The sequence below is a fragment of the Crinia signifera genome, chromosome 6, assembly GCF_055691185.1.
Source record: "Crinia signifera chromosome 6, ASM5569118v1, whole genome shotgun sequence".
NCBI lineage: Eukaryota > Metazoa > Chordata > Amphibia > Anura > Myobatrachidae > Crinia > Crinia signifera.
In genome coordinates, this window is record NC_139222.1 from 209,949,045 (window position 1) to 209,973,540 (window position 24,496).

At 42.2% G+C, this 24,496-nt stretch overlaps 1 protein-coding gene across 3 annotated transcripts in view; it reads left to right on the plus strand.

Moving 5' to 3' along the window:
* Positions 1-24,496, plus strand: part of SDK2 (sidekick cell adhesion molecule 2) — a 561,876-nt gene that overhangs the window by 480,910 nt on the left and 56,470 nt on the right. For all 3 annotated transcript variants that reach the window (XM_083148750.1, XM_083148751.1, XM_083148752.1), the window contains exons 19-32: positions 8,701-8,896; positions 10,501-10,599; positions 13,121-13,312; positions 14,235-14,356; positions 14,520-14,629; positions 14,794-14,944; positions 15,865-16,102; positions 17,699-17,814; positions 19,807-19,996; positions 20,467-20,565; positions 20,927-21,121; positions 21,231-21,432; positions 21,693-21,796; positions 22,659-22,729. In XM_083148750.1, the coding sequence (XP_083004876.1) occupies positions 8,701-8,896; positions 10,501-10,599; positions 13,121-13,312; positions 14,235-14,356; positions 14,520-14,629; positions 14,794-14,944; positions 15,865-16,102; positions 17,699-17,814; positions 19,807-19,996; positions 20,467-20,565; positions 20,927-21,121; positions 21,231-21,432; positions 21,693-21,796; positions 22,659-22,729 (2,085 nt within the window). The remainder of the gene's footprint in view (positions 1-8,700; positions 8,897-10,500; positions 10,600-13,120; positions 13,313-14,234; positions 14,357-14,519; positions 14,630-14,793; positions 14,945-15,864; positions 16,103-17,698; positions 17,815-19,806; positions 19,997-20,466; positions 20,566-20,926; positions 21,122-21,230; positions 21,433-21,692; positions 21,797-22,658; positions 22,730-24,496) is intronic.

The following is a 24,496-nucleotide window of genomic DNA, read 5'->3' on the forward strand; positions in this document are numbered from 1 at the left end:
CAGGGCGCGGGTTTGACTGGTGGTAAGTGATGTCCTCTGTGAAGTCTCATCACAGATCTCATTCTGTGTTGGCATCGCACAGAACCCTGCAGCGTCCATTGTTCTGTTAATATGTAATGTGCGAGTGGTGCCAGCTCTCTCCCCTCCCCCCCCCCCCCCCGTGGGTGAGCGCAGTGCAACCCTTACATTAGCTTTCACAATAAACCTTTATGATGCCAGCCAGGAACAAGCAGTGGTGTACATCTTACACCTGTATTAGGGTATGGTGCCACTGCCTACTGGAGAAGTGAACTTAAGTTGGAACTTTCATCCCATATGACTAAAATTAAGACCATATAATTTATACATTATTACTGATAATATAGGTGGTGTTCTCGTTGCTTTACATACGTAAGTGCAGCAGTGGGCAGGGGGTCCCTGCGGCATATGTGAGATCAGCGGCAGGGTCCCTGCGGCGGATGGGTACTACTAGTTCTCATCCGCCGCAGGGACCCAGACGCTGTCTTCACATACGCAGCAATGGACCCCCTGCCCGCCAGCGCTACTGTCTGGATCCCTTCATCCCTTCCCTGTGCTGCACAGGTAGGGGGGCAGGGGAAATGATGCCCCTGTCTGAGAGGGGTGGGGTCCCTGGTGCCCACAGACCTTAATCCAGCCCTACAGAGGTGTGTGGGGGAAGATGCAGGCAGTGACCCCTTGGCAATGAGCAAGAACCCCTGGCAATGGACATTAACCCCCCTTGGCAACGAGCAATAACACCAGTGTGTCGGGCATTGCGGTGTGGCATAATGCCCTCCTCCCAACACAAACAATTTTTGTGTGACATCCCATTTTTTGGGAGACTGTCCTGCGGGGATTAGACACTGTGCAATGGTCTAATCAGGCTGGCAGTGGAGCTGGGGGCAGTTCACACAGCACTGGCCTTGCCCTTACAGCGACAAAACGGTGCCCAAAAAATTTCGGACTGCGACTCACGCATATATATTCCTATATCCACTGCCAAAGTTGGAAGGTATGCATTAGGTGTGAGGGGCATTGCAATGTGTGGCATAATGTGTCGGGCTTTACAGTGTGCAGCATATTGCGCAGGGGCATTACGGTGTGCGACATAGTATCAGGGGAATTGGTAAAATTTTAGGAACTCTCCGGGAGGTTTTTTTTTGTCGCGAGTAGCTCTCGCTCAAAAAAGGTTGGAGACCACTGATCTAGTTCAACCTATGTTTATAGTAGCTTATCCCTTGTTGTATAGTATGTTCTGATATTTTAAAGACAGATTATGTTACTTATTCGTACCCATGGATGTTTTTAACCAATAAATGTTTATCCAACCTTATTTTAAACGTATTTATATAGTGTCTGCCGACACCACTTTTCCAGGAAGAGAGTTCCAAAGTTTGACTGCTCTGACTGTAAAGAATTTTTTTCTTCTAGATGTAGTAGTAGTAGTACGTTTATTTATTCTAGATGAATAAAATCTTTTTTCTTCTAATCTAAACTCGTGCCCTCGCATCCTAGATTCCTTTCTAGTAGAAAAAAGGGTGTTTGACAGTTCCTTATATTGGCCCCTGATATATTTGTACATGTTGAGTATGTCCCCCCTTAAACGTCTTTTCTCTAGTGTAAATAGTCCCAAATTGTTTAATATTTCCTCATAGCTTAAATTCTCCATTCCCCTAATAAGCTTTGTTGCTCTTCTTTGGATTTTTTCTAATTCTATGATGTCCTTTTTATAGTGCGGGGCCCAGAACTGCACTGCGTATTCGAGGTGCGGTCTAACCAATGGTTTGTACAGAGGCATAATTACCTTTGAGTCCCTACTTTCCATGCCCCTTTTAATACATGCGAGAATTTTGTTGGCTTTTTTTGTTGCTATATTACATTGAGCACTACACCCCAGTTTGTTGTCTATTTGGACTCCTAGATCCTTTTCGAGTACTGAATTACCCAATTCATCCACGCTTAGGTTATAACTAGCACACTGGTTATGTCTACCAAGGTGCATGACCTTGCATTTGTCCACATTGAACCTCATCTTCCACTTCTTTGCCCAAATGTACATCTGCTGATGAAATTAGGTGGATGGACTGAGCTTTTTTGGGCATTTCTCGTTCATGCAGGCTGTGCAAACTTACTTTCTGAGGGATTTCTATCTAAGTTACATGAGCTTCCTTAAAAGCCTTGTAATCGTAGTATAATGCCAAGCTCTGCACATGTGCTTAGATGTGAAGGTTTGCCTGTTATTTTAGTGGAATGCATTTTTCATCAACCAGCACTTTGTCATATATATAGGTGATAGTTGAACAAATTATTTGGCTTGTGTCTATTGAAATCTACTGTAGTTGATGTATATTCTTGTTAGTATATAAAAGTTTATATATTCTAGCCTCATATATTCTTTAGTTTGCAGCCTAGAGCGCAGCAATCAGCCATGGAGCGGAGGACTGTTGTGTGGTTTACACGCTACATTTAGCCACAAGCTGAGTGGTATAGAGAATCTGCAGACAGTGCAGTTAGCACAGGAATTGCTCGGTAGGTTAGTGGTGTATGACTGTTTGGTCCAGGGTTGTGGCCTAAACTGTAATTCTAGCTTGTTGAAAACCCAAATGGGGACAATACAGTATATCAATTGGAGGCAGTGACTTAATCTTTTTTGCAGAATTTTAAGATTCTATCTTTTCAACATTCATCATAGCCAGAAATGGGCATTGTCAGCAGCAGCCATTGTAAGAGTTACTTTCTGCAGATGTATAAAGGACAGCTGTCCTCCGATTCCATCACCATCCTAGGACAATGATTTTATATCTTTTTTTTTTTTTTACATGGAAGAGCAGTTTTGTCGTTTTCACTGACAAATGTAATCATATGGTTACCATACCTCCCAAAATGTCCCGATTACAGTTGGACAGTCTGGGAACACCCCCGAAATGATGCAAATGGGGGTTGCGGCACTCGGCCCTGACACTTCTACCCATGACACTGCCCCCTCCGACTGCGGCCTCGCTTATTTTTCGCCTCGGGCGTTGCAAGTTCCGCTTTATGGGCTATGAAAGTTGGGAGGTATGTGGTATACTGGGCTAGCATTAGCCAGCTACCCTGGTGTTAACTGCTATAAAAAGGCACAAAGATAGGGGGCCAGTTGTACTAAGCTTGAAAAGTGATACACGGACAGTGATAAACCACAAGTCAGTCAGCACCTAACTGCCATGCTACAGGGTTTATTTAAAAAAATGACAGTTAGGATATGACGGGCAGGTGGTTTATCACTTTCAATTGTATGCCTTTTCAAGGCTTAGTGCATCTCGTCCATACTGATGCTTCATTTTGAAAAACACGTCTAAAAAAACGAAATTGCTGTGACAGAAAATACATGTAAGTATACTTACCATATGCAGAGAGGTGATAGTGAGCTCATGAGAATGTGGCCAGCCACCAGAACTAGTGACATCACAGTGCTGCAGTGCGCCATCAACTGTATAGCAAGTGGGTGACTACTGTGACCACTTTATGTCTATTTGGTGTGTTGACCTGTTAGGCTTATTACCACAGATTCCGCATGGGGGCATTATAAAAGGCCGCATCATTGTTTGAAAATGTGAACACTGAAAGCATAGACTGCTGTGTGCACATTCATTTATTTATTATATTGTAATGTAATAAATGAAGTAATATTGGTTGAGCTCACAGAATCGCTGTCTCTGTGGTATGCATGCCATAGGTGCTCTTTATTATGGCTCATATATTAACTTTGGGTTCTTTATTATTTATACAGTTGTACCCTTGTATAAATTATATGAATGTGTGTTAATACTGTACCTCTCTGTATTTCTTTTATTGTTACTGTATGTTACAGCAATGTATCATTCCTGTGTGGGAGTTCTTGTTATATTTGTGTTTCCAGTACCATAATTCAAAGGAAATTCCATGTGCTCTTTAGAATTCACAGCAACAGTGTAGCACATTCTCCTTAGTACGCTTACGTCTTATATATAATGCAGATATTAACTGTGCTTGCTGCAATAAATTCTACATTGTATACAGGACCCCGGAGTATACAGGACCCAAGAGTATTTCCGTAATTACACTATTTATGTACTGCATATATATGTCATTTATTAGCTCATTGCCCTACTGCCTGGATCCGCCTTCCATGTCGCAACACTGACATCTAGTGGACTTTGTGTGAAGTGTGGGCCCTTTGCCAAAGTAACTCACTTGTCCTTGTAATGTAATAATAAGATTCAACAATCCACCTAATGCGGCTAATCTGTTAGTGCGAGTCAGTGAGAGCAACAGAGCTTGCAAAACACACATATCAGATAAAGCACAGTCTAGAAGGGGGACATTTACCAGATTTTATTTATATAGTCCAGAAACACTGCTCTAAGCGATTGTATTTATAGCGCAAGTAAGGAATGCAGCATCATAAAGATGAATTAGCAACAATATGGAAGGCAGACATAGGTGATGAGAAAGCAGTTATCAATACGCTCAGAGGATTTATTGCAACAGCATTGGTTCAGTCCACAAAAATGGCTGCAGTAGTGAGCTCAATGATTGCAGTGATTTTATAGGCTGCATTCTCTTGTATAAATCTCTGCTTAAACAATGTGTAAGTGATGGGTATATTATTATGCAGTATGTGTTAGAAATGACATTATGCTTGAATGGAATTGAGGGACAATTAATTGGAAGAATCCTGTATCCATAGAAACATATTCTTTTGTTTTGTAAAAGCTAAAAGATTATCCCACCCTTTCAACTACATTTTCTCTATACTTTGCTTATTCTACCTTAGATTTGTCATTGCCAGTAAAGATGTAATACAGTAAATATGCAATTAGGTAGAACCTCTGCAGCATACATATCATTTTTGTATAAGCATATGCCCACATATACAGGTAACACAATACAGACTTGCATTCACCTGCAGCAGTAAAACTGTTTTCTGGTGCTAAAACAGTTAAAACATGGAAGTTTGGGGTTGTGTGAGGAGAGGCCTCTGAACCATTGCTGTAAAATACCAGATGGGTTATTGGATGAGAAAAAGAAGTAACAGCAGCTGGTGGTTTGGTTTGCATTTGTAAAGGGAAGGAAAGAATGCAGTATTGTGCTTTTACGTGGCCAGCGGAGCCTTTTCATCCTGCACAGAATGCAGGCAGAGAAGTGAGGATGATGATACAAAAGAATCTCCATTGGACTAGCTGCTCTGATTAAGTCTGAGTACTTTAGTGTACCTGAGCCTTGTTTATTAGTTCACTGATTTGTGGTAATGTGCGGAAGGAGATGTTCAGTTGTTGCATATGAAAAGACTGAACTAGGCTAACAAAGGTCACTTCAAAGGTAACTACACTGAACAATGATGAGGCCTAATTAAAACGATTGTTTATGCCGGTTATTACAACTTGCTGTAATATTTCCTGATGCTTGAAATTGGACATCTGCCTAAAATCGCCTGTTCAAAGCCCAGAGATGCAGAAGTGTCATTTCACAGCTAGATTGTGAATAACTTCCCTTCCTTTGCTGCATGTCTAGCGATGGGATGGAAATATCATGCTGCACACTTAGCAGATGTTGCTAAGGAAGGCCGGATTATATCCTCTACCTGTCGGTCAGGGCAGGGTGTGTCTGAGGTATAGGTACAGTAGTTTAAGGCAGACATCCTAATACAGGTCACAGGTTACTTCAGTTACAGCTGTTCTCATCTGCAATTACATTTTAATTAGGCAACAATTTATTTATGAGATTAAAGCTAGGTACACATAAACAATGTCTAGCTCGACCACTAATGGTCGACAGTGATTAGGTCAACATCTCCAGGTGGTCGACACAAGCTTAATGTTGACATGGGCATGGGCGACACTAAAAAAGTTGCCACAGGCTTTTCACATTTTTATTGCTTGTGTCGACATATATCAACATGGACAAAGTACAAGTGTGCTGCGCCTGCCACGCTTCAGGGCACGGTGCCTCTCTGCACTGGGCACACTGTTATATTCTCACTCTATGCCCAGCTGGATAGTAAAGTATGAACCAAGTTGGTCTACACCAGGCATGCCCAATGTTGGCCCCCCAGATGTTGTGAAACTACACATCCCAGCATGCTTTGCCACAGTTTTGCTATTAGAGAATGCTAAAACTATTGCAAAGCATGCTGGGATGTGTAGTTTCACAACATCTGGAGGGCCAACGTTGGACATGCCTGGTCTACACAAAAGAGTGAATATCTGATGTCAATCTTTTAAATGTTGACCATGTCCATGTCGACCTTAAGCTTGAGTCGACATTCTGCAATGCTAACCTATGGTATGTCGACCATTAGTGGTCGACCTAGTGGCTGTTGACCTTGGCATTGTCTACCCAGGGACCGTAATATAGATATGGACCGTAATATAGATAATATGCAAATAGAGCAGCGGTTCTCAAACTGTGGGTCCTGACCCCAAAATGGGTCATGACCTTCTCAGCATGGGGTCATGAAAAATCTGTTGAGTTGTCTGTTATGTTAGACTCCTCCCATCACTATGTGCCTCCACAATGCTGCCATGTATGTGCTCTCTGCTGACTACACATGTGATGTGATGTTATGGTATATCAGACTCCTCCCATCATTTTGAGCCTTCGCAATGCTGCCATGTACAGTATGTGCTGTCTGCTGACTACTACATGTGATGTGATGTTATGGTATTTTAGACTCCTCCCATCATTTTGTGCCTCCACAATGCTGCCATGTATGTGCTGTCTGCTGACTACACATGTGAAGTGATCAGCTTCTGCAGTAACTTGCTGGGGTCCTGTCATTATTTTTATTGTCTGATGGGGTCCCAGAGCAAAATAGTTTGAGGACCCCTGAATAGTGCATACCCACACATAATGAGCAATTTATTGCTCAGTGAATACTGTACTTCACTTTAATCTCTTGAATGGATTTGGTCAGATCAGGTGTGCAACTCATAATATATGATATGACCACCCAATCCTTTTGCAAGAGTGTTTGAAGCCATTTATTGGTTAAAGCACCTAAACGCACACTATACAATTATCCGGCTGATCAATTCATTTCCTACTGATAGGTCTGATAATTATATCAGGTTTGTTTTGTAAGGAAACCAATGTATTTAGAGAGATTTTGAAAAGGAGATAATGATTTGGAGCTGGATAGCTAATCATATGACTACTGTATATGGTGGAATGTAACTTTTATTCAGCTTTTCTTTTTTTTTTATTTGGCTTGTGTAACTGCACATATTCTGTTTTCTTATTTTTGATGCAAAAAAGCACAATTTATCCCTTCCGCCTTAGATGTGATTTACAAGATTATGGCTGTTGTAGGATACAAAAAACTGCAACATATTCAACAGAGAAAAAAACATGGTGACAAAGTCTGGGTTTTCTTTTTAAAGTAATATGATTTGGAAATTGCTAAGGCAGGATGGTACTTTTGAATTTCCAACAATGATTGCATGTGAGAATGTGCGATAGGGTTAAATGCATTGGATAAGTTTGGAAGCTGAAATATAAAGGATAATGAGAGAGAAGACTATGAAGTAGGGAGGCTTCTGGTAGAATGTAACAAAAGAGACAAATCTATTGAAGTACATCCATGCAAAAGCAAAATGAGTTAAGTGCATTTGGATTTATGTTCAACAAAAACCAGGACAACACTGAATCAAAGCACCATGTTTAGAAACACGACGGAGATAGCGAGATGTTTTTCTGGGGGCTTTGCGATGGCATCTGGATGATATTTCAAAAAAGCATGTTTGCAGATGTGGAGGTGTCTGTCACTGTCCAACAGATGGTGTGAAGAAAAAAGTTCAGTATCCGCTTGATTTAAATGATACTTCCATGATAATATCCAAAAATAACATCAATTAACATCAATTACAGTTAAATACTTCATCCTCATACAACTATTATTTTACACCATGTGGCTCGATTCCTCCATTGTGCTCCTTTTGTCACAATGTTTCATCTTCGTTCGCTTACAGTGATCTATGAGTACTTAGGATTAGTGCTTTGGCACAGCTAAGTAGCACAGATCATGGCTATTTGGTGCAATAGGAGAATGGGGCTGTATGTGGACACACAGTCATTTAATGGGTTTCTGAAAATGACACTAAAGCTATAACAGTATGCTGGGATGGATGATCATAGGCATACTTGCCTAGTGGGAGACTAATGATTTTTTGTCCAGCCCCACACCCGTGGAAGAAAGACCAGATCTCCTACATACAGTAGGAGCAAGTTTCATCTTTGCTCCTTTGGTCATGGCTAGCCATGTCTATTCTATTGTTCTCAGCTGAGAACAATAGAATAGCCATGGCTAGCCATGGCCAAAGGAGCAAAGATGAAACTTGCTCCTACTGTACTACACCCGCTTCCTAGTGAAGCTGGCAGGATGTGGAGATTTTATGTCAGGGTGGGGCTCAAAAGAAATGGAGTAATTAAGTATCACCCCCTCCCTCAGACACACAAATCACTGGATTTTGGGGGTGGAGCCTAGTGACTGACAGTCCTGCCCCCAAAGTACAAAGAGAGAGGAAACTTAAAAGGTAGGCAAGCCTGATTATAGGCAATGAGAATTACTACTTGCAACACTGTAATGTATATTGTTATGGAATGTTTTATAGTTATTTTTGCAATTGTATAGATTTTTTTGAACAACAACACTAATTGACCTAAAATACCTGTCTTCTGCAGCTAATTGTTTGGGACCCAGCTCAAGAAGAAGATGTTACCGTGGTCACAGTCCGACCCAACTTCCAAGACAGCACACATGTGGGCTTTATTTCCAACTTAAAGAAGTTTCATAGTTACTTGACCTCCATTCTTTGCTTTACCACCCCAGGAGATGGGCCGCGCAGTCCTCCTCAGCTTGTCTGGACTCATGAGGATGGTATATCTCTGCTGACTTACTAGATTTCTGCAATATCCTGCCCCATATCTGCACAAAGGCCCTTATTCTAGTTGATTCGGTTGGATGCGTATTTCGGACAGGAACCGAGTGTTCTTAGCCCCGCCTACTGTACGGATCGCTCACACCGTCCGAACGCTGTAAGACGCAGAGCGAACGGACCGCGAGTGGATGTTCCATGTGAACACCTCCTCCATCTGTGGGAAGCTCGACCATCGAATGATGGACCGAGCGGTCATGCAGCACCGAGTGCTCCAGACCACTCCGACATGTTTCCGTATGAAAGCAGGGATATGGGCAGGCAGCTGACATCCGGCTACGTCAGTTGTCTGCCCCCCACACGTGCGTCACGGCCGCATTACCATACGTACGCCCAGCGTTTTCATAAGAACGCCCTTGAAACGCGGGGCGTACGCATATGGTAATGAGCCCAAACGCCCCTCTCCACCCTCTGCTCGGACAGTTCCGACCGATCATTTTCTGCATGGAACTTACCACGTGTTCGGACGTGCAAGTTGTTCGCACATGCGCAGAAATGCCTCTGCACATGCGCAAACACAAAACATCGGCCGCCCGACCGCACACGTAACGGTCCGAATCAATCAGAATAAGGGCCATAGACAGCATAGGTCCTCACCAGAGTCATAGCTCCAGATCTATTCCTCAATGCCAGGAAATAGATTTTACATATAAAGTGACTTTTATTTATTGGCTCCTGCAATCTTTAACCAATACATAATGCTATATTCACACTATGCTTCTCAGCCAAATATGGATATGAGGCAGTTTTAATTTTTTTTCCTGTGGCCATAAATTACGATGAGCGCTGTTTGCTGGATATAAAGGTTTCTAATGCAGAGAGCATGTCGGAGCTATTCCGCTCTCCAGCGCCATGAAAATAAACAACTCTGCCCGATGACATAAATACATTACTATCTGAAGCGTGAAAATCCCTTTAAGGATTTACCTACAGGAGCATAGGGTAATTGATCCTTGGCTCATTAATTTTTACTGATGCATAACACAAATGATTATTCCCAGGGATGACATAGTGCTGACTCTCATCCAAGTATCCATATAGTACCACAAAATCTTCTATTGGATCTAGCACAAAAGATACATCATCATTATACGATGGTTCGGGTCAAGCTGAACTACAACTACTATAGTGCCTCTACCATAGCTACAGCAGAGGGGGGAGTGCTGAGAGACCGATCACATAGGCAGTGGGGTATGTTTGCAATTAGTTTCGCTAGGCAACAGTATAGCTTTAAGTGCATAGGAAAATACATTTTAAAAATGGGATAGCTGGACAGCTCACAATCTAAATAACTAATAAAAGAAGAAACAATAGGGAAGAAAGGACTATGCAGTAATTGGGGGAGATAATCCAGAAGGTCGTGAAGAGGAGAGTGATAAACCACCGACCAATCAGCTCCTACCTGCCATTTTTCAAACACAGCCTGTGACATGACAGCAGCTGATTGGCTGGTGGTTTATCACTCTCCAGTTTATCACTTTTCAAGCTTAGTACATCTGGCCCATTGACCAGCCTGACACCCCGCTCCTTTTCTGTATGATTGCAGTACCTGGTCCTGTGGGTAGCCTTGGCTTCGATGAGATACTGGACACCTCCCTCCGAGTGACATGGCAGGAGCCCACTGAGAAAAATGGCATCTTAAAAGGTAAGACTTTAAAACTATGTGCCCCCTGCACTGGATATGCACCTTCAGCAACTCTCTGCCCCTCTGGCTGCTGTGGAACAACAGCTTTCATAATGTCAGCCTCAACTTGTCTTCCAGAAAGGAATGTTTTATTAATCACCTTCCCCAGTAATGAAAAGGACATTTAATCTAGACAATGAGATAGACAATTGAAGGTTTTATAGGTATTGGTCAGAATGAATGTCAGGTCCACACAGTAAAGTTCTGGATCAGAATCCCACAACTCAGCAGAATATCAGTTACTTAATAAATAAGCAATTCCTGCTACTTTCTTAATTCACTTTGCTTGGAGCACCTTATGTTATAGACCAGGAGTTGAACTTGATTCTTATACTTGTGCGACTAGGAATGCATTTAAAATCCAGCTCATCCAGAATGTACAATAGCCGGTGTTGCATATGTAGATGCTACGGTGCCTGTAGACAAAGATCCCCAGTGAATTATTTGGCCTTGAGGCTAACAGCGTACGGGCACTGTGCACCTATACATATTAACCTAGGTAACTCAGTGCTTATACATTTGTGTTTTCATGCATATAGCAGGCAGCTACATCCCAGTGATGTCATATTTGTAGCATTCACGAGCAGACCAGTGTGAGGGTGTCAGGAATGTAGAGCATTGTTCTGTATGCAGTGTTTCCTGGCTATAGCAGTCTTGTGGGGAAGTTAAAAGTGAATGGGTCTTTTCAAAAATATTTTATATACTTTATTTCTAGTTACACACTGTCTAATAATCATAAACTAGAGCAGAGGTAGCCAACTCCAGTCCTCAAGAGCTACCAACAGTTAACATTTTCCAGGTCTCTTCACAGAATCATAAGTGAGGTAATTAGCTCCACCTGTGGATCATTTATAATGTGTCAGTCAGTAATGAGTGCACCTGTGCCCCAGCTAGGTGATCTAGAAAACGTGAACTGTTGGTAGCTCTAGAGCAGTAGTTCCCAACCTTTTTTCTCTCCCGTACCACTTGATTAGGCTTTTCATTGATAAGTACCCCCTCTCATTTTGAAATATGGACAGTACTTAGTGGTATGCGGATCCTTATGCATGTCCTTATATTAAGGAGGTGCGGAGGAATAGTATACAGCAAGGAATCATGCCCTTCTGTGTCTAGACACTGGTTGTGTATTATCTCCAGGATTCCCACTAACACCGGTAGGATTAATGCCGCTGCTTCCTCCACCTTTGTCAGTGCTGGGCAGATGACTGCTGATGTCTGAGGGCAGCATGGGAAGCTCCCAGTGGATTGCTGGTCAGGCATATGACACAACATGGTTTGTCTAAATGGCAATAGGTCTTCTTCAGCCATCAAAAGACCTTTTCATCGTCCGCCATTACCAATATTATTTTCAAGTACCCCCAACTGGTCTGAAGAGTACCCCCAGGGGTACTAGTACCCCAGGTTGGGAACCACTGCTCTAGAGGACTGGAGTTGGCTACCATTGAACTAGAGATTAGCGTAGATAATTCCTTTAAAAAGTTTTGATTATCACTAGTATTATGGACCCAGACAGCACAGTTTCTGCCGTCACCCCCAGCTTTGACTACTCCTTCTGTACTGCCAATTTAGTCCCCTAGGCAAGATTTTGCTGGTGCCAATGCTCAAATAGATGTCACCTTGAAACACCAATAGCTTACTTTGGATAACTGAGTGAGATTTTAGTAGGACCCCTTAATTTGCGGCCAATTCACTACACAGCTCCTACTTCCTTCTCCTCTTTCTGGCCTGCCTGCTGGATACGCCACCATCGGTCACACTATTGAAGCTTGCACCAGTCCTAAGGTTGGTGTAGAATTTCCATCTGAGTACCATTTCTGAAGCTGTATGTGAATTGCAGTAGCACCTCTGTGCACACACTGGGACACAAGCAGTAGCAACAAATTGCCAATTGCGTGGGACTCAGAATCAGGTGCTTAATGTCTACAGAACTCACATGTTCAGCATCTTTAGCTAGTTTTTCTGTAGGCTGATGTATATATACAGTTTTACCTAGTCAAATTCAGTGTAAAAACAGCAATGCCTTTAGATTTCAAAGTTTTGTAAAGGAATAATCTTCACATTATTCATACAGCAAGTGAAGACTGTTTAATAAAAGAGGACTGGAAATATTCTGGATAGTATAAATGTGGATACTGTGGGGGAAATTTACTAAAGGAAATTTGTAAAAAAATAGGTGTATATGTATCCAGAAATACACTTATTTTTGACATTTACTATCCCGAAAATACGGCTATTCGTATTGGTAGCACATCAATACGAATATGAATAGCCTTATTTTCCAGATTGTAAATGTCAAAAATAAGTGTATTTCTGGATACAAATACACCTATTTATTTACAAATTTCCTTTAGTAAATTTCCCCCTGTATGTGAGAAAACATGTTGACTGGTTAAACATCCACGTTCTCTTCTTTTCTCCCTCATACTGGCATTTACTCCCAGAATGCCTGGTCTTCCTGACAATATCTTGTTGTGTTCCTTAGGGTACAAGATCTCCTGGGAAGAGTTTAACCAAACCAACACCAGAGTGACACACTATTTACCTAACCTAACCTTGGAGTACCGAGTTACTGGCCTCACTTCACTCACAACCTATACCATCCAGGTGGCTGGGATGACTTCCAAGGGCCAGGGAGCAGTGGCTTCCTCCACCATCTCCTCAGGTGTCCCACCAGGTCAGTATGGTGACTCTTATTTAAGCAACGGAGAAGCTATTTGCTTTTCAATCTGTTTTACCTTTTTGTACCTACTGTAAAGAGCAAGGACAGTACTGGATAATCTAAATGTCTTCTGTTACAAATGACTTGGGTTTCATTTATGTGTTAGGGCACTGGTGGTCACACTGGGCAAGAAATGATAATACATCTAACTGATGACTCCAGTTTGTAAAATTATTATAAATAGTAAGGCTAAGGGGGTATTCAATCTCCTGCCACTATTCCTGACGGGGGAAATAACAGGGCCCTATTCAATGCTGTCTTTCCCAACAGCATTGAACAGGGATCTCGGCAGAATGGACCCGATTTTAGAAGCAGTCCCAACCGCAGCTCGACGATCCACGGCCGTATCTTACGGCCACGCCCCTTTTTCCACGTTTGGCAGGCAGGACATTGAATCCCGCTTGAAGATTGTTTGTTGAGCCAGCCAAGAACGGGACAGGGTCATGGCTGTCGGGCCAGCCCGCCAGTCGTGACCCTGGGATTATCCCCCTTAATCCCAGAATTAGTAATTTCATCTCTTATTGTCATTAAGTGATATCATTTCGGAAAATTTGAAAACATCACTTTTTTTAGATTTCCTTTTACATAAGGGATATGCATTTTTTTAAAACCAGTTTAAGTCAATGTTTAAAATAGTATTTTAGAAATGGTTCCTCTGTATTAATAAATGACAACATGTGGAACGCATATCCCTTTCGGTACTGAAACAAATTTCAGTTGCTGCCAGTCAGAAAACCTCTAATCTCAGTAAAGATGAACTGCACGCTACTTCTCTAATAACATGTCATTTACGTTATATACAGTATTATCACTTTTGCCTGTAACAACAAGAGATAGTCTGTGCTCATTAAGATCTTTCACATTGTCTCTTTTATAGAGCTGCCTGGAGCTCCAGCTAATATTGCTATCAGTAACATCGGACCCCGTTCTGTCACTCTTCAGTTCCGACCAGGCTATGATGGGAAGACCTCCATCTCCAGGTGGCAGGTGGAAGCTCAGGTGAGGCAATGTTGTCACTTCTTTTACTCAATGTGTTTATAACTTTATCAATATTTTGATTACATAAAATACTAATACTCAAGAAGCAGTGTATGATCCAATTTATTAAATTTACTCCAACATTTCAGTGTCTGATTATCTTCTGATATTTTGTCTGTTTTAGATTGGTACTCAAGGAGAATCTGAAGATTGGGTTCTTATTCATCAGCTTGTAAATGAACCTAATGCAAGAGCTATGGTAGTCCCTGGACTGACTCCTTTTACCTTTTACATGTAAGTAGATGTTGCATGCTGTTCTCTACTGAAAATGGTACTAGGAATTGGATTTAACAATGGATTGATCTTTAAAATTTAAGCCAAGTTAAATTTTTAGCATGCCGTATATTGTTTTTCATACTCATATATACGTGTATAATATGTTATATTCTTCCATGCAGATTCCGCATGCGACAAGTCAATATTGTGGGTACTAGTCCTCCTAGTTTACCTTCCAGAAGGATACAGACACTTCAGGCCACCCCAGACATGTTCCCTGCAAATGTGACCCTTCGAACAGCCAGTCAGACCAGCCTGTGGGTTCGCTGGGTGGTGAGTATGAGCCGCAGATTCGTCCACAATTCATATATCTATTGCAAGAAAGATTCTACGCAGTTGAAATAAAAGAATTTAGAATATCTTGACAAAATCAAATAAGCTTCATGTACTAGCTTGTTGGTCGTTTACATCAAGTGTTGCTATGATTGTTTTGTAGATTAGTACAATACTATGTACAATACTAATACCCCTTCCCTAATCCCTAATACACCAAAATCCCGGATCTGACCCGGTATTTGGAACACGGTTCCAAGACAGGTCAGATCTGGGATTTTGATCCATTCACACTGCGGTGCCGACCCACAGTGTAAACGGGGGCGCCGCTTGGAGATGACATCATCTCCAAATGCCGGGACCAACGATCGCCGCGCCATTCCCCGGAACGCTGCACTGAGGGCAAGCCCAGTACCAAGGTAAACTGCTGGGCTGCCCCCAGCCTCCGTGACCCCCCCAGCCCCTGTCCGTGAGGTGAATGGATGCCATTCACCTCCTCCCTGCCTCAGCTGCTGTCTGCACAGTACAGAAGACAGCAAAGGAGGCTGTGTGTGCCCCCATTGCTGTAAATGGGAGCTGGGTCGGATGACCCGGCATACCCTTTTACAGTGCCCGCTACCCAGGTCCTACCCATGTTCTACACTGGTAAGGACCTGGATAGAAGTCCGATGTAAAGGGAAAAGGGATAACCCCTTTTACACCGCCGCTGACAAGGGTTTTTGCGGCGGTGTAAAAGGGGTATAAGCAATCTACTCAGAAAGTTACCCAAAGAGGTCTACTTATAAAGTAACAGTATTTAGCTGGCCTGGCGTTAAGGTTGACTTGTTTCTTTGCTGAGTATATGTGTACATGTGTGAGCCCTATGTTGTAAAACACTATACCTTTTATTGGGATGTCTCACAAGGCACTCTTTTCTGCAGCCTTTACCAGAGATGGCATACAATGGTAACCCAGAATCTGTGGGATACAGGATTCGGTACACAAGGTCTGATGGAAAAGGAAAGACCTTCACCCACATTATTCATGACCGTGTTGAGAGGGAATACACTATTGAGGATCTGGAAGAATGGACAGAATATTCAGTGCAAGTTGTAGCTTTTAACACAATTGGTTCTGGACCTTGGAGTCCTATTGTGGTAGCAAGAACCAGGGAATCAGGTAAATGAATACAGTATCTTTGATCTTTAATCTGAGGAGAGTTTGGCTAAAAACAAATATCACCAAAGGTGGCATCAGTCTGTTTAAAGATATAGTAAGGACAGAAGTTATAGGCCAGGACGTAATGAGTAACGATTTTAGCGGCTGGGAAAAATTATAAACATTATAATGTCTAACTTTTTCCCAGAACTCGGCCAATGTAATGGCGGCGTCTTTTACGACCCAAATGCAAATCTTATCCTGCTTATCATTGTATTTTTAGACCAGGAAGCCTCTGACTCTTTCTGACCCACTGTAATGCTTTGTATGGTGTACCAGTTGCAGGCAGGGATGTAATGGGAGCTGAGTTACAAAGGCTCATACAAAACAGCTCTCCAAAGTCAGACATAAACAGAGCTTTTTTTCTAAAGGATAGGGTTGGGATCATTTGGTCTATTGCATTATGGTAGAAAGTCATTAGGTCGAATCCATTAGGTCGACATGCTAAAAGGTCGACATGATTCTAGGTCGACATGGGAAAAGGTCGACATGATTCTAGGTCGAAAGGTCATTAGTTCGACAGGTCATTAGTTCGACAAGGTCATTAGTTCGACATTGTCTATGTCGACATTCACAAGGTCGACATGGGGTTTTTCACTGTTTTTTTACCTGAATGTCAACACAGTCGACATGGACACAGTTTAAAGTGCACTGCATCCCCTCGCATCGCTCGCTGCGCTCGCAATGCGTCGGGCACACTATTTTATTCTCCCACCACGCCCTAGTGGATGGTAGGGCATGAAATACCGCCTGTCGGCACATGTTGGCTCAAAAAACAGTGAAAAACTCCATGTCGACCTTGTGAATGTCGACATAGACAATGTCGAACTAATGACCTTGTCGAACTAACGACCTGTCGAACTAATGACCTTTCGAACTAGAATCATGTCGACCTTTTCCCATGTCGACCTAGAGTCATGTCGACCTTTTAGCATGTCGACCTAATGGATTCGACCTAATGACTGTCGACCATAATGCAGTAGACCAAATGACCGCATCCCATTTGGATTAGATTTGGAGGAATGAATTTGTTTCTGTGCAGAGTAAATACTGGCTGCTTTATTTTTACACTGCAGTATAGATATCAATTTGAACTACAAACCCCACCCAAATTTAACTCTCTCTGCACATGTTACATCTGCCCCACCTGCGGTGAAAATGGTTTTGTCCATTAGAGAGAGAATTTGCTTTTGCAAGTGAACCGGAATCAGACCCATAGTTACCATGCTTACAGATGGAGCGCCCCTGGTCCTTGCCCGGGGATCGCCAGCATGCCTGCGCTGGCGATCGCGGCGCAGAGGCGCTCCATCTGACTGTGATGCGCGTGCGTCTCACACGCACGCACGTCCCAGTTTCCGGACAGCACCGCGGCGGCATCCTGGCCGTCTCCTCTTGCCACGGGGCGCACACGAGCCTCTCGAGAGCCAGCCGCTGGCGATAGAATCGCCAGCCACTGCAAGGTCGACAGCGGCTCCATCTGTATGTGCTATACTGAATTTGGCCCTTTGTGGAAAATGCTTTGTTATTATTAACACAACAGCTGTTTCTTGTCTTCAGTTCCTTCCTCAGGCCCCAGCAATGTCTCTGCTCTGGCTACTACCTCAAGCAGTATCTTAGTTCGTTGGAGTGAGATTCTGGAGCCAGATAGGAATGGGCTCATCCTGGGCTATAAGGTAAGTGGTGTTCATGTATTATCTGTACAGATACACGTAGGTTCTTATGGTTCGGTCATAAATGAAGACGGCTGAAGGCTAAGCTATACTATAACTCTGCAAATGCTGAGAATGCATTCTACGGTGTGACAAAAAAATGTGCTTATATCAGCTCTTTTATTACACGCTTTATTATAGGGATGTGCGTGTTTGGATTGGGGGAATCCGGACACCCCCCAATCCGAACCGCTTTCCGAGCCTGTTCGGGAATTCCAGCCCAGACTCAGAGCACGGGTCTCCGGACCTAGCGAGATCCCGCTGTGGGATCTTCAGAGATCCGGACCCAATAAAAGGCCGGGCACCATTTTCACTCCAGTGTAGGAGAGTGAAAAGGCAGCGTCCTCTCTGCCTGCCTGCCTGCTGTCCCACCCGGCCATCCTGAAAAGTCCAGTGATAGTGCTTATAGTCCCGTCCAGTGATAGTGCTGTATAGTCCAGTCCAGTGATAGTGCTTATAGTCCAGCCCAGTGATAGTGCTTATAGTCCAGTCCAGTGATAGTTCTGTATAGTCCAGTCCAGTGATAGTGCTGTATAGTCTAGTCCAGTGATAGTGCTTATAATCCAGTCCAGTGATAGTTCTGTATAGTCCAGTCCAGTGATAGTGCTTATAGTCCAGCCCAGTGATAGTGCTGTATAGTCTAGTCCAGTGATACTGCTGTAGTCCAGTCCAGTGATAGTGCTGTATAGTCCATTCCAGTGATAGATCTGTATTTTCCAGTCCAGTAATATTGCAGTCCATTGATACTGCTGTATAGTCCAGTCCAGGGATAGTGCTGCATAAGTCCAGTCCAGTGGGACTGCCGTTAAAATCCAGTGACACTGCTACATAAGTCCAGTAATACTGCCATTAAAGTCCAGTGATACGGCTACATAAGTCCAGTCCGTTGGTACTGCTGCATAAGTCCAATAATTCTGTCGTTAAAGTCCAGTGAAACCGCTAGATAAGTCCAGTCCAGTGATACTGGTGCATAAGTTCAGTAATTCTGCCGTTAAAGTCCAGTGATACTGCTAAATAAGTCCAGTGATACTGCTCAAAAGTCCAGTCCAGTGGCACTGCTGTTAGTCCATTCGTACTGCTGCATAAGTCCAGTGTGTTCTTCAAGTTTTTAGTGCAGCTGGGAACCTGGTCAGCGAGCGGCATAGGAGGTTGCTTTCACAAAATGTGGAGAAGATGATGTTCATCAAAATGAATTATCAATTCTTTAACAAAGACAAGCAATTGTCTCAAGAGGGACATGTAATGGTGGATTCCGGCGGGGACGAATTGATAATCTGTGAGGATGAGTATGTACATACTGAAGGGGGTGAGGAATCGGAGGATGAGGATGAGGTTGACATCTTACCTCTGTAAAGCCAGTTACAGGGAGAGATGATTTGCTTCATTTTTGTGGGGACACAAACAAACCAATCATTTCAGCCACATTCGTGTGGCAGACCTGTTCGCTGAAATGATTGGTTTGTTAAAGACAGTGTGCATGTCCTATTTAAAGAACATAAGGGCGGGTGGGAGGGCCCAAGGACAATTTCATCTTGCACCTCTTTTTTTTCACATTATGTGCTCTTTGGGGCCTAGTTTTTCAAACTGCCATCCTGTTTGCCACTGCAGTGCCACGTGTTTGTGACACCAACTTGTGTCGCTTAGCATAGTCATCCAGCTACCTCTGTGCAACCTTTTGGCCTAAAAAAACAACATTGTGAGGTGTGAGGTATTCTATGCTTTGAGTCTGACTCCCTGGCCATGACGCAGCATAGCAGGAGGCCGGCAAATTCACTGTGGCTCCAGGTTCCTGTAGACTGGCTGAGAATACTATCTATATAATTCTGTAAATCATGAGCATTTGCACACACCTTCACACACACACCATATTTGGGAGAACTTACACCCCTGTTTTAATGCAACTTAATTGTGTTATTGAACTAGAAGCTCTAATGCTTGATTTCTGTTTCTTACTAGATTCTCTTCAAAGAGAAAGATTCAGACAATCCGCCACACTCCTGGGTGGTGGAAGGCAATGCCTCCCGCAGTGTCCAGCTGACCAACCTGGGGAAATACGTCCTTTATGAAATCCAGGTCTTGGCATTCACTAGAATAGGGGATGGAGCGACCAGCACACCAGCAATTTTGGAGAGAACCCTTGATGATGGTGAGTGGGGTTCATCCATGGAATTCCATGTCTTAGTATGAGTGAAATGCTTTGTGAATTTTTTTATACAAGAAAGTTTAATCTGGCCTATTTCTATAGCCACACCAATAGATGTCTGCTCTAACGGCTCAAGTCAGATTGAGAAAAATAATGGGGATTTGTGGTTCTCAACAAAGTAAATGTAATGGCTATACTCAATATTACTTTATACTTAGACCAGCTCTGCTATCCCTGACTGCTGTTAAGTCGTTGTCACCACACTTTTCTCTTTGTGATTGACTGTCTCAAAGTGTATATTACTTGAGTGGTGCTTAAACTCAGTCCTCAGGACCCCAAACATCTCGTATTCACAATTCACCTTTACTCACTGATACATTTTAAAAGATCCACAAGTGGAGCTAAATTTTTCAATTCTTTGAGGAAACCTGGAAAATGTTAACTGTTTTATTCACAAATCTATGTAATTTCAGTTCCAGGTCCCCCAGTGGGAATATTGTTTCCAGAGGTGAGAATAAACTCTGTACGCCTCATCTGGCAACCGCCAGCTGCCCCCAATGGCATCATTTTAGGTAAGAACTTTTATTTACTTTCCCGCGTTATACTGTAGGTTTGATTGTGGAGTAAGGAAAGGTTCTTAAGCCGTGTATACACATTGCGTCACTACCACCTGGCCAAATACAGTAGACTGTGCAGGCAAGACAATTTTGACTTTGCACACAGTGTATTTGGCCTACGCGGCTGGGGATGGCAGCGGTCTATCTCCGACGGCTAACTACACCTTGATTTTGACTAAGCCGCAATCGCCTTAGTCAAAAATCGCCCAGCCCGATCCTGTGTGTACACCCCTTAAGATGGTGGGTCCTGGAAAATGCTCTATTATTACACTACTCATATATGTGTGACATGACTTAATCTCTGTTAACTCTACAGCTTATCAGATCACTCACAGACTCAACACAACGAATGCAAACACAGCAACAGTGGAGGTGCTGAATCCTAGCGTGCGTCAGTATACAGCCACTGGGCTGAGACCAGAGTCTGTCTATTTGTTCCGAATCACAGCCCAGACTCGGAAGGGATGGGGGGAGGCTGCTGAAGCATTGGTGGTCACCACAGAGCGGAGAGGTATTAGGCTGTCATTTTTATATGTTATTAAATAAATCTATCGTAAAGAAATGTGTACAATAAAAATCAATTATTTAGGTATTTTATTTTTTTTGTTTTTCTTTTACAGAACGCCCTCAGCCACCGAGTAAGCCCACAGTCCTGCAGGAAGATGTAAAGTCCCGGAGTGTGCTGTTGTCATGGGAACCAGGCAGTGATGGCCTCTCTCCTGTGCGTTACTACACAATTCAGACGCGAGAATTGCCCAGTGGGCACTGGGTGGTGCATTCTGCCTCAGTCAGTCACAATACCACTTCCTCTGTTGTAGAGAGGTGAGAATATGTCATACAGCGCATCTGTTCCCTACATGCATTGTAGCCAGATAGTTCATAAGAGTGCAGCCTTCAAATGTACTACAGCTAGCTAGTCATTGAGGTAAGAGGCACTGTAATAGTGCCTCCGTTGTTAGACATTTGTCAGGCTACATTTCCAGGAGTTTTGCGTTAGGCTTTAGCACAAACAATGAATATATATGGAACTCCTCTTCTAATAGCAATAATTGTGAGACGTCTCCTTGGTCTTATTATTTCAGACTAAAACCATTCACTTCATACAAATTCCGAGTGAAAGCAACAAATGACATTGGGGACAGCGAATACAGTGAGGAATCAGAATCCTTAACTACTCTGCAAGCCGGTGAGTCATGTGACCACGGAGTTAATATTTGATGTATCTGATTGGCCACAGGGCTGTAGCTATTCAATTAAATGTAACCTTTCATAATAAATCATCTCAATAGTCAATACTATGAATGCATCCAGTGGAAGAACCATTGCCCCCACGGAATCAGGGGGCCCCATTCCAAATTTTGCTTTGGGCCCTTCATATGGAGTGTTACTTTCCAACATGGATTATTACATAGGTACCAGGAAACACATAATACTTGTAAAGATCATATTAAAAGGGATGCCTGCCAATCTTAATTTTTTTGCAGCTCAAAATAATTTATGGTATGTGATGGAAGCATGAATAAGGATGCAGAGAGAGGTTTTTTTTTTGTCCTTTGATGATTAACCCTTTGAGTGTCAACATTGTTGTGTCAACATTGAAAATATCCGCTAAGAATGCCAGCATTGCTCACAGTGACTGTTAGTATGAATAAATACAAATACAGCCAAGTCAATTCATTGAAGTTAAATATTGCACACAAAAAAAAGAAGCAGTAGCTGTGAGTGACACTGGCATTTTTAACAGATATTTTGAGGAGCTATCACAGTAACGTTGGCATTCAAAGGGTTAATACTGTATTTGTCTGAGTCTCTGCTTCCTATGCTGAGAGTCTGTTGCGTCGATTTGACAGACTTTCCCGACAGTAATACATCTTTATGTAAGTTTCTCATCTACCATCCTCTGGTGTCAAATCTTTCTTCTAATTCTAGAAACTATTTTGCATTTCAACCTATATACCTACCTTTACAATACTGATAACATAAATGCATTTAGATGTAATGCATTGGGATATTTCCCATGAACAGTAATGTTGATTCTCCATTTTCAGCACCTGATGATGCACCTTCAATCCTGTCTGTGACGCCTCACACAACAACTTCAGTATTAATTAATTGGCAGGTAAGCAATACTTTAGGAAAGTTTTGCTACAATAGATTTTATATATATATATATATATATATATATATATATATATATATATATATATATATATATGGGAAAAAGAGGGGGATGCAAGGCGCCACTTGTGTCCTGAACAAATCAATACTAATGTATATGGTAAGCACAGGTATACCTTTAGGAAAAAAGGGTGTCAGCTGACCTCTAAGTAATAAACACCTTGGTAAGGGGTGTAATGTAAAAGATACAGCGGATTGGATAGAGGTCTAAGCGACTACAAAATACCTGTATAAGAAACGTATTTCTTTAAAAAGATATAGAAATTTATTTTATACATATAAAAATGCACAATAGCATTAAATATAAGAACAAACAGTACATGAGATTTAATATAGAAAAAACAGCGATGTAAAAAATGCGTAGCTTGTTTAAAAAAGGCCTACACGTGTTAACGCTAAAAGGGGGGAGATAAACTAGGAATTTATAAAAATTTGTAAAAAGGTTATAAAAGAGAACTTATCTATTTGTGGAGGAGTCAGCAGGCTGTACCCAAAGCGTTTCGTCGATTAAGACTTCCCCTTGATGAAGTCTTAATCGACGAAACGCGTTGGGTACAGCCTGCTGACTCCTCCACAAATAGATAAGTTCTCTTTTATAACCTTTTTACAAATTTTTATAAATTCCTAGTTTATCTCCCCCCTTTTAGCGTTAACACGTGTAGGCCTTTTTTAAACAAGCTACGCATTTTTTACATCGCTGTTTTTTCTATATTAAATCTCATGTACTGTTTGTTCTTATATTTAATGCTATTGTGCATTTTTATATGTATAAAATAAATTTCTATATCTTTTTAAAGAAATACGTTTCTTATACAGGTATTTTGTAGTCGCTTAGACCTCTATCCAATCCGCTATATATATATATATATATATATATATATATATATATATATATACCACCACAGACCCTGCTGGTCCTGCTCCCCCAAGCCACCGCAGGGTCTGCCACATATGTAGATACGCCACTGATATATGTATATATTTGATTGTCTTCTGGTCCTGACGAAGGGTTAACTCCTGAAACGGCGTTGACCATATAGAAGCTAATAAATTTCACTTGCTTTCACAAGCCCCGGAGTGACGCCTCTATTTTGGAAACTATATATATATATATATATATATATATATATATATATATAGTTTCCAAAATACATATAATATATAATATATACACATATATACAATATATAATATATACACTAAACATCTGCACTCATCTTTCCTAGTTTTAGGGTGCCCTATGGCTTGTGACCACATTGTTTAAACAGACATTGTAGGGGCTCTGCACACACTAAATTAACTGATATTAATAAATAGTGGAGATTTAGTTCATTAATTGATCAATGCATTTAAGCCTGCAGCCCCCTTCACGGGACCCCACTTTTCTGCAGGTCCTAACACTATCGCTCAAAATGGTTACAACACACACTATGACATTAATGTTTGATTCCAGGCATGCTATCTGGTCTAAAGCTCACAGTAGACTGTGCTTTTATAGGTGGGCAGTTACCAACACACCTGTCACTAATCATCTAGGGCAGTGGTTCCCAACCCTGGTCCTCAAGTACCCCCAACAGTGTATGTTTTGCAGGTCTCCACACAGAATCACAAGTGCTATAATTAGCTACACCTGTGGATCTTTTCAAATGTGCCTGAATAATGAGTGCACCTGCCGGGTGACCTGGAAAACGTGCACTGTTGGGGGTAA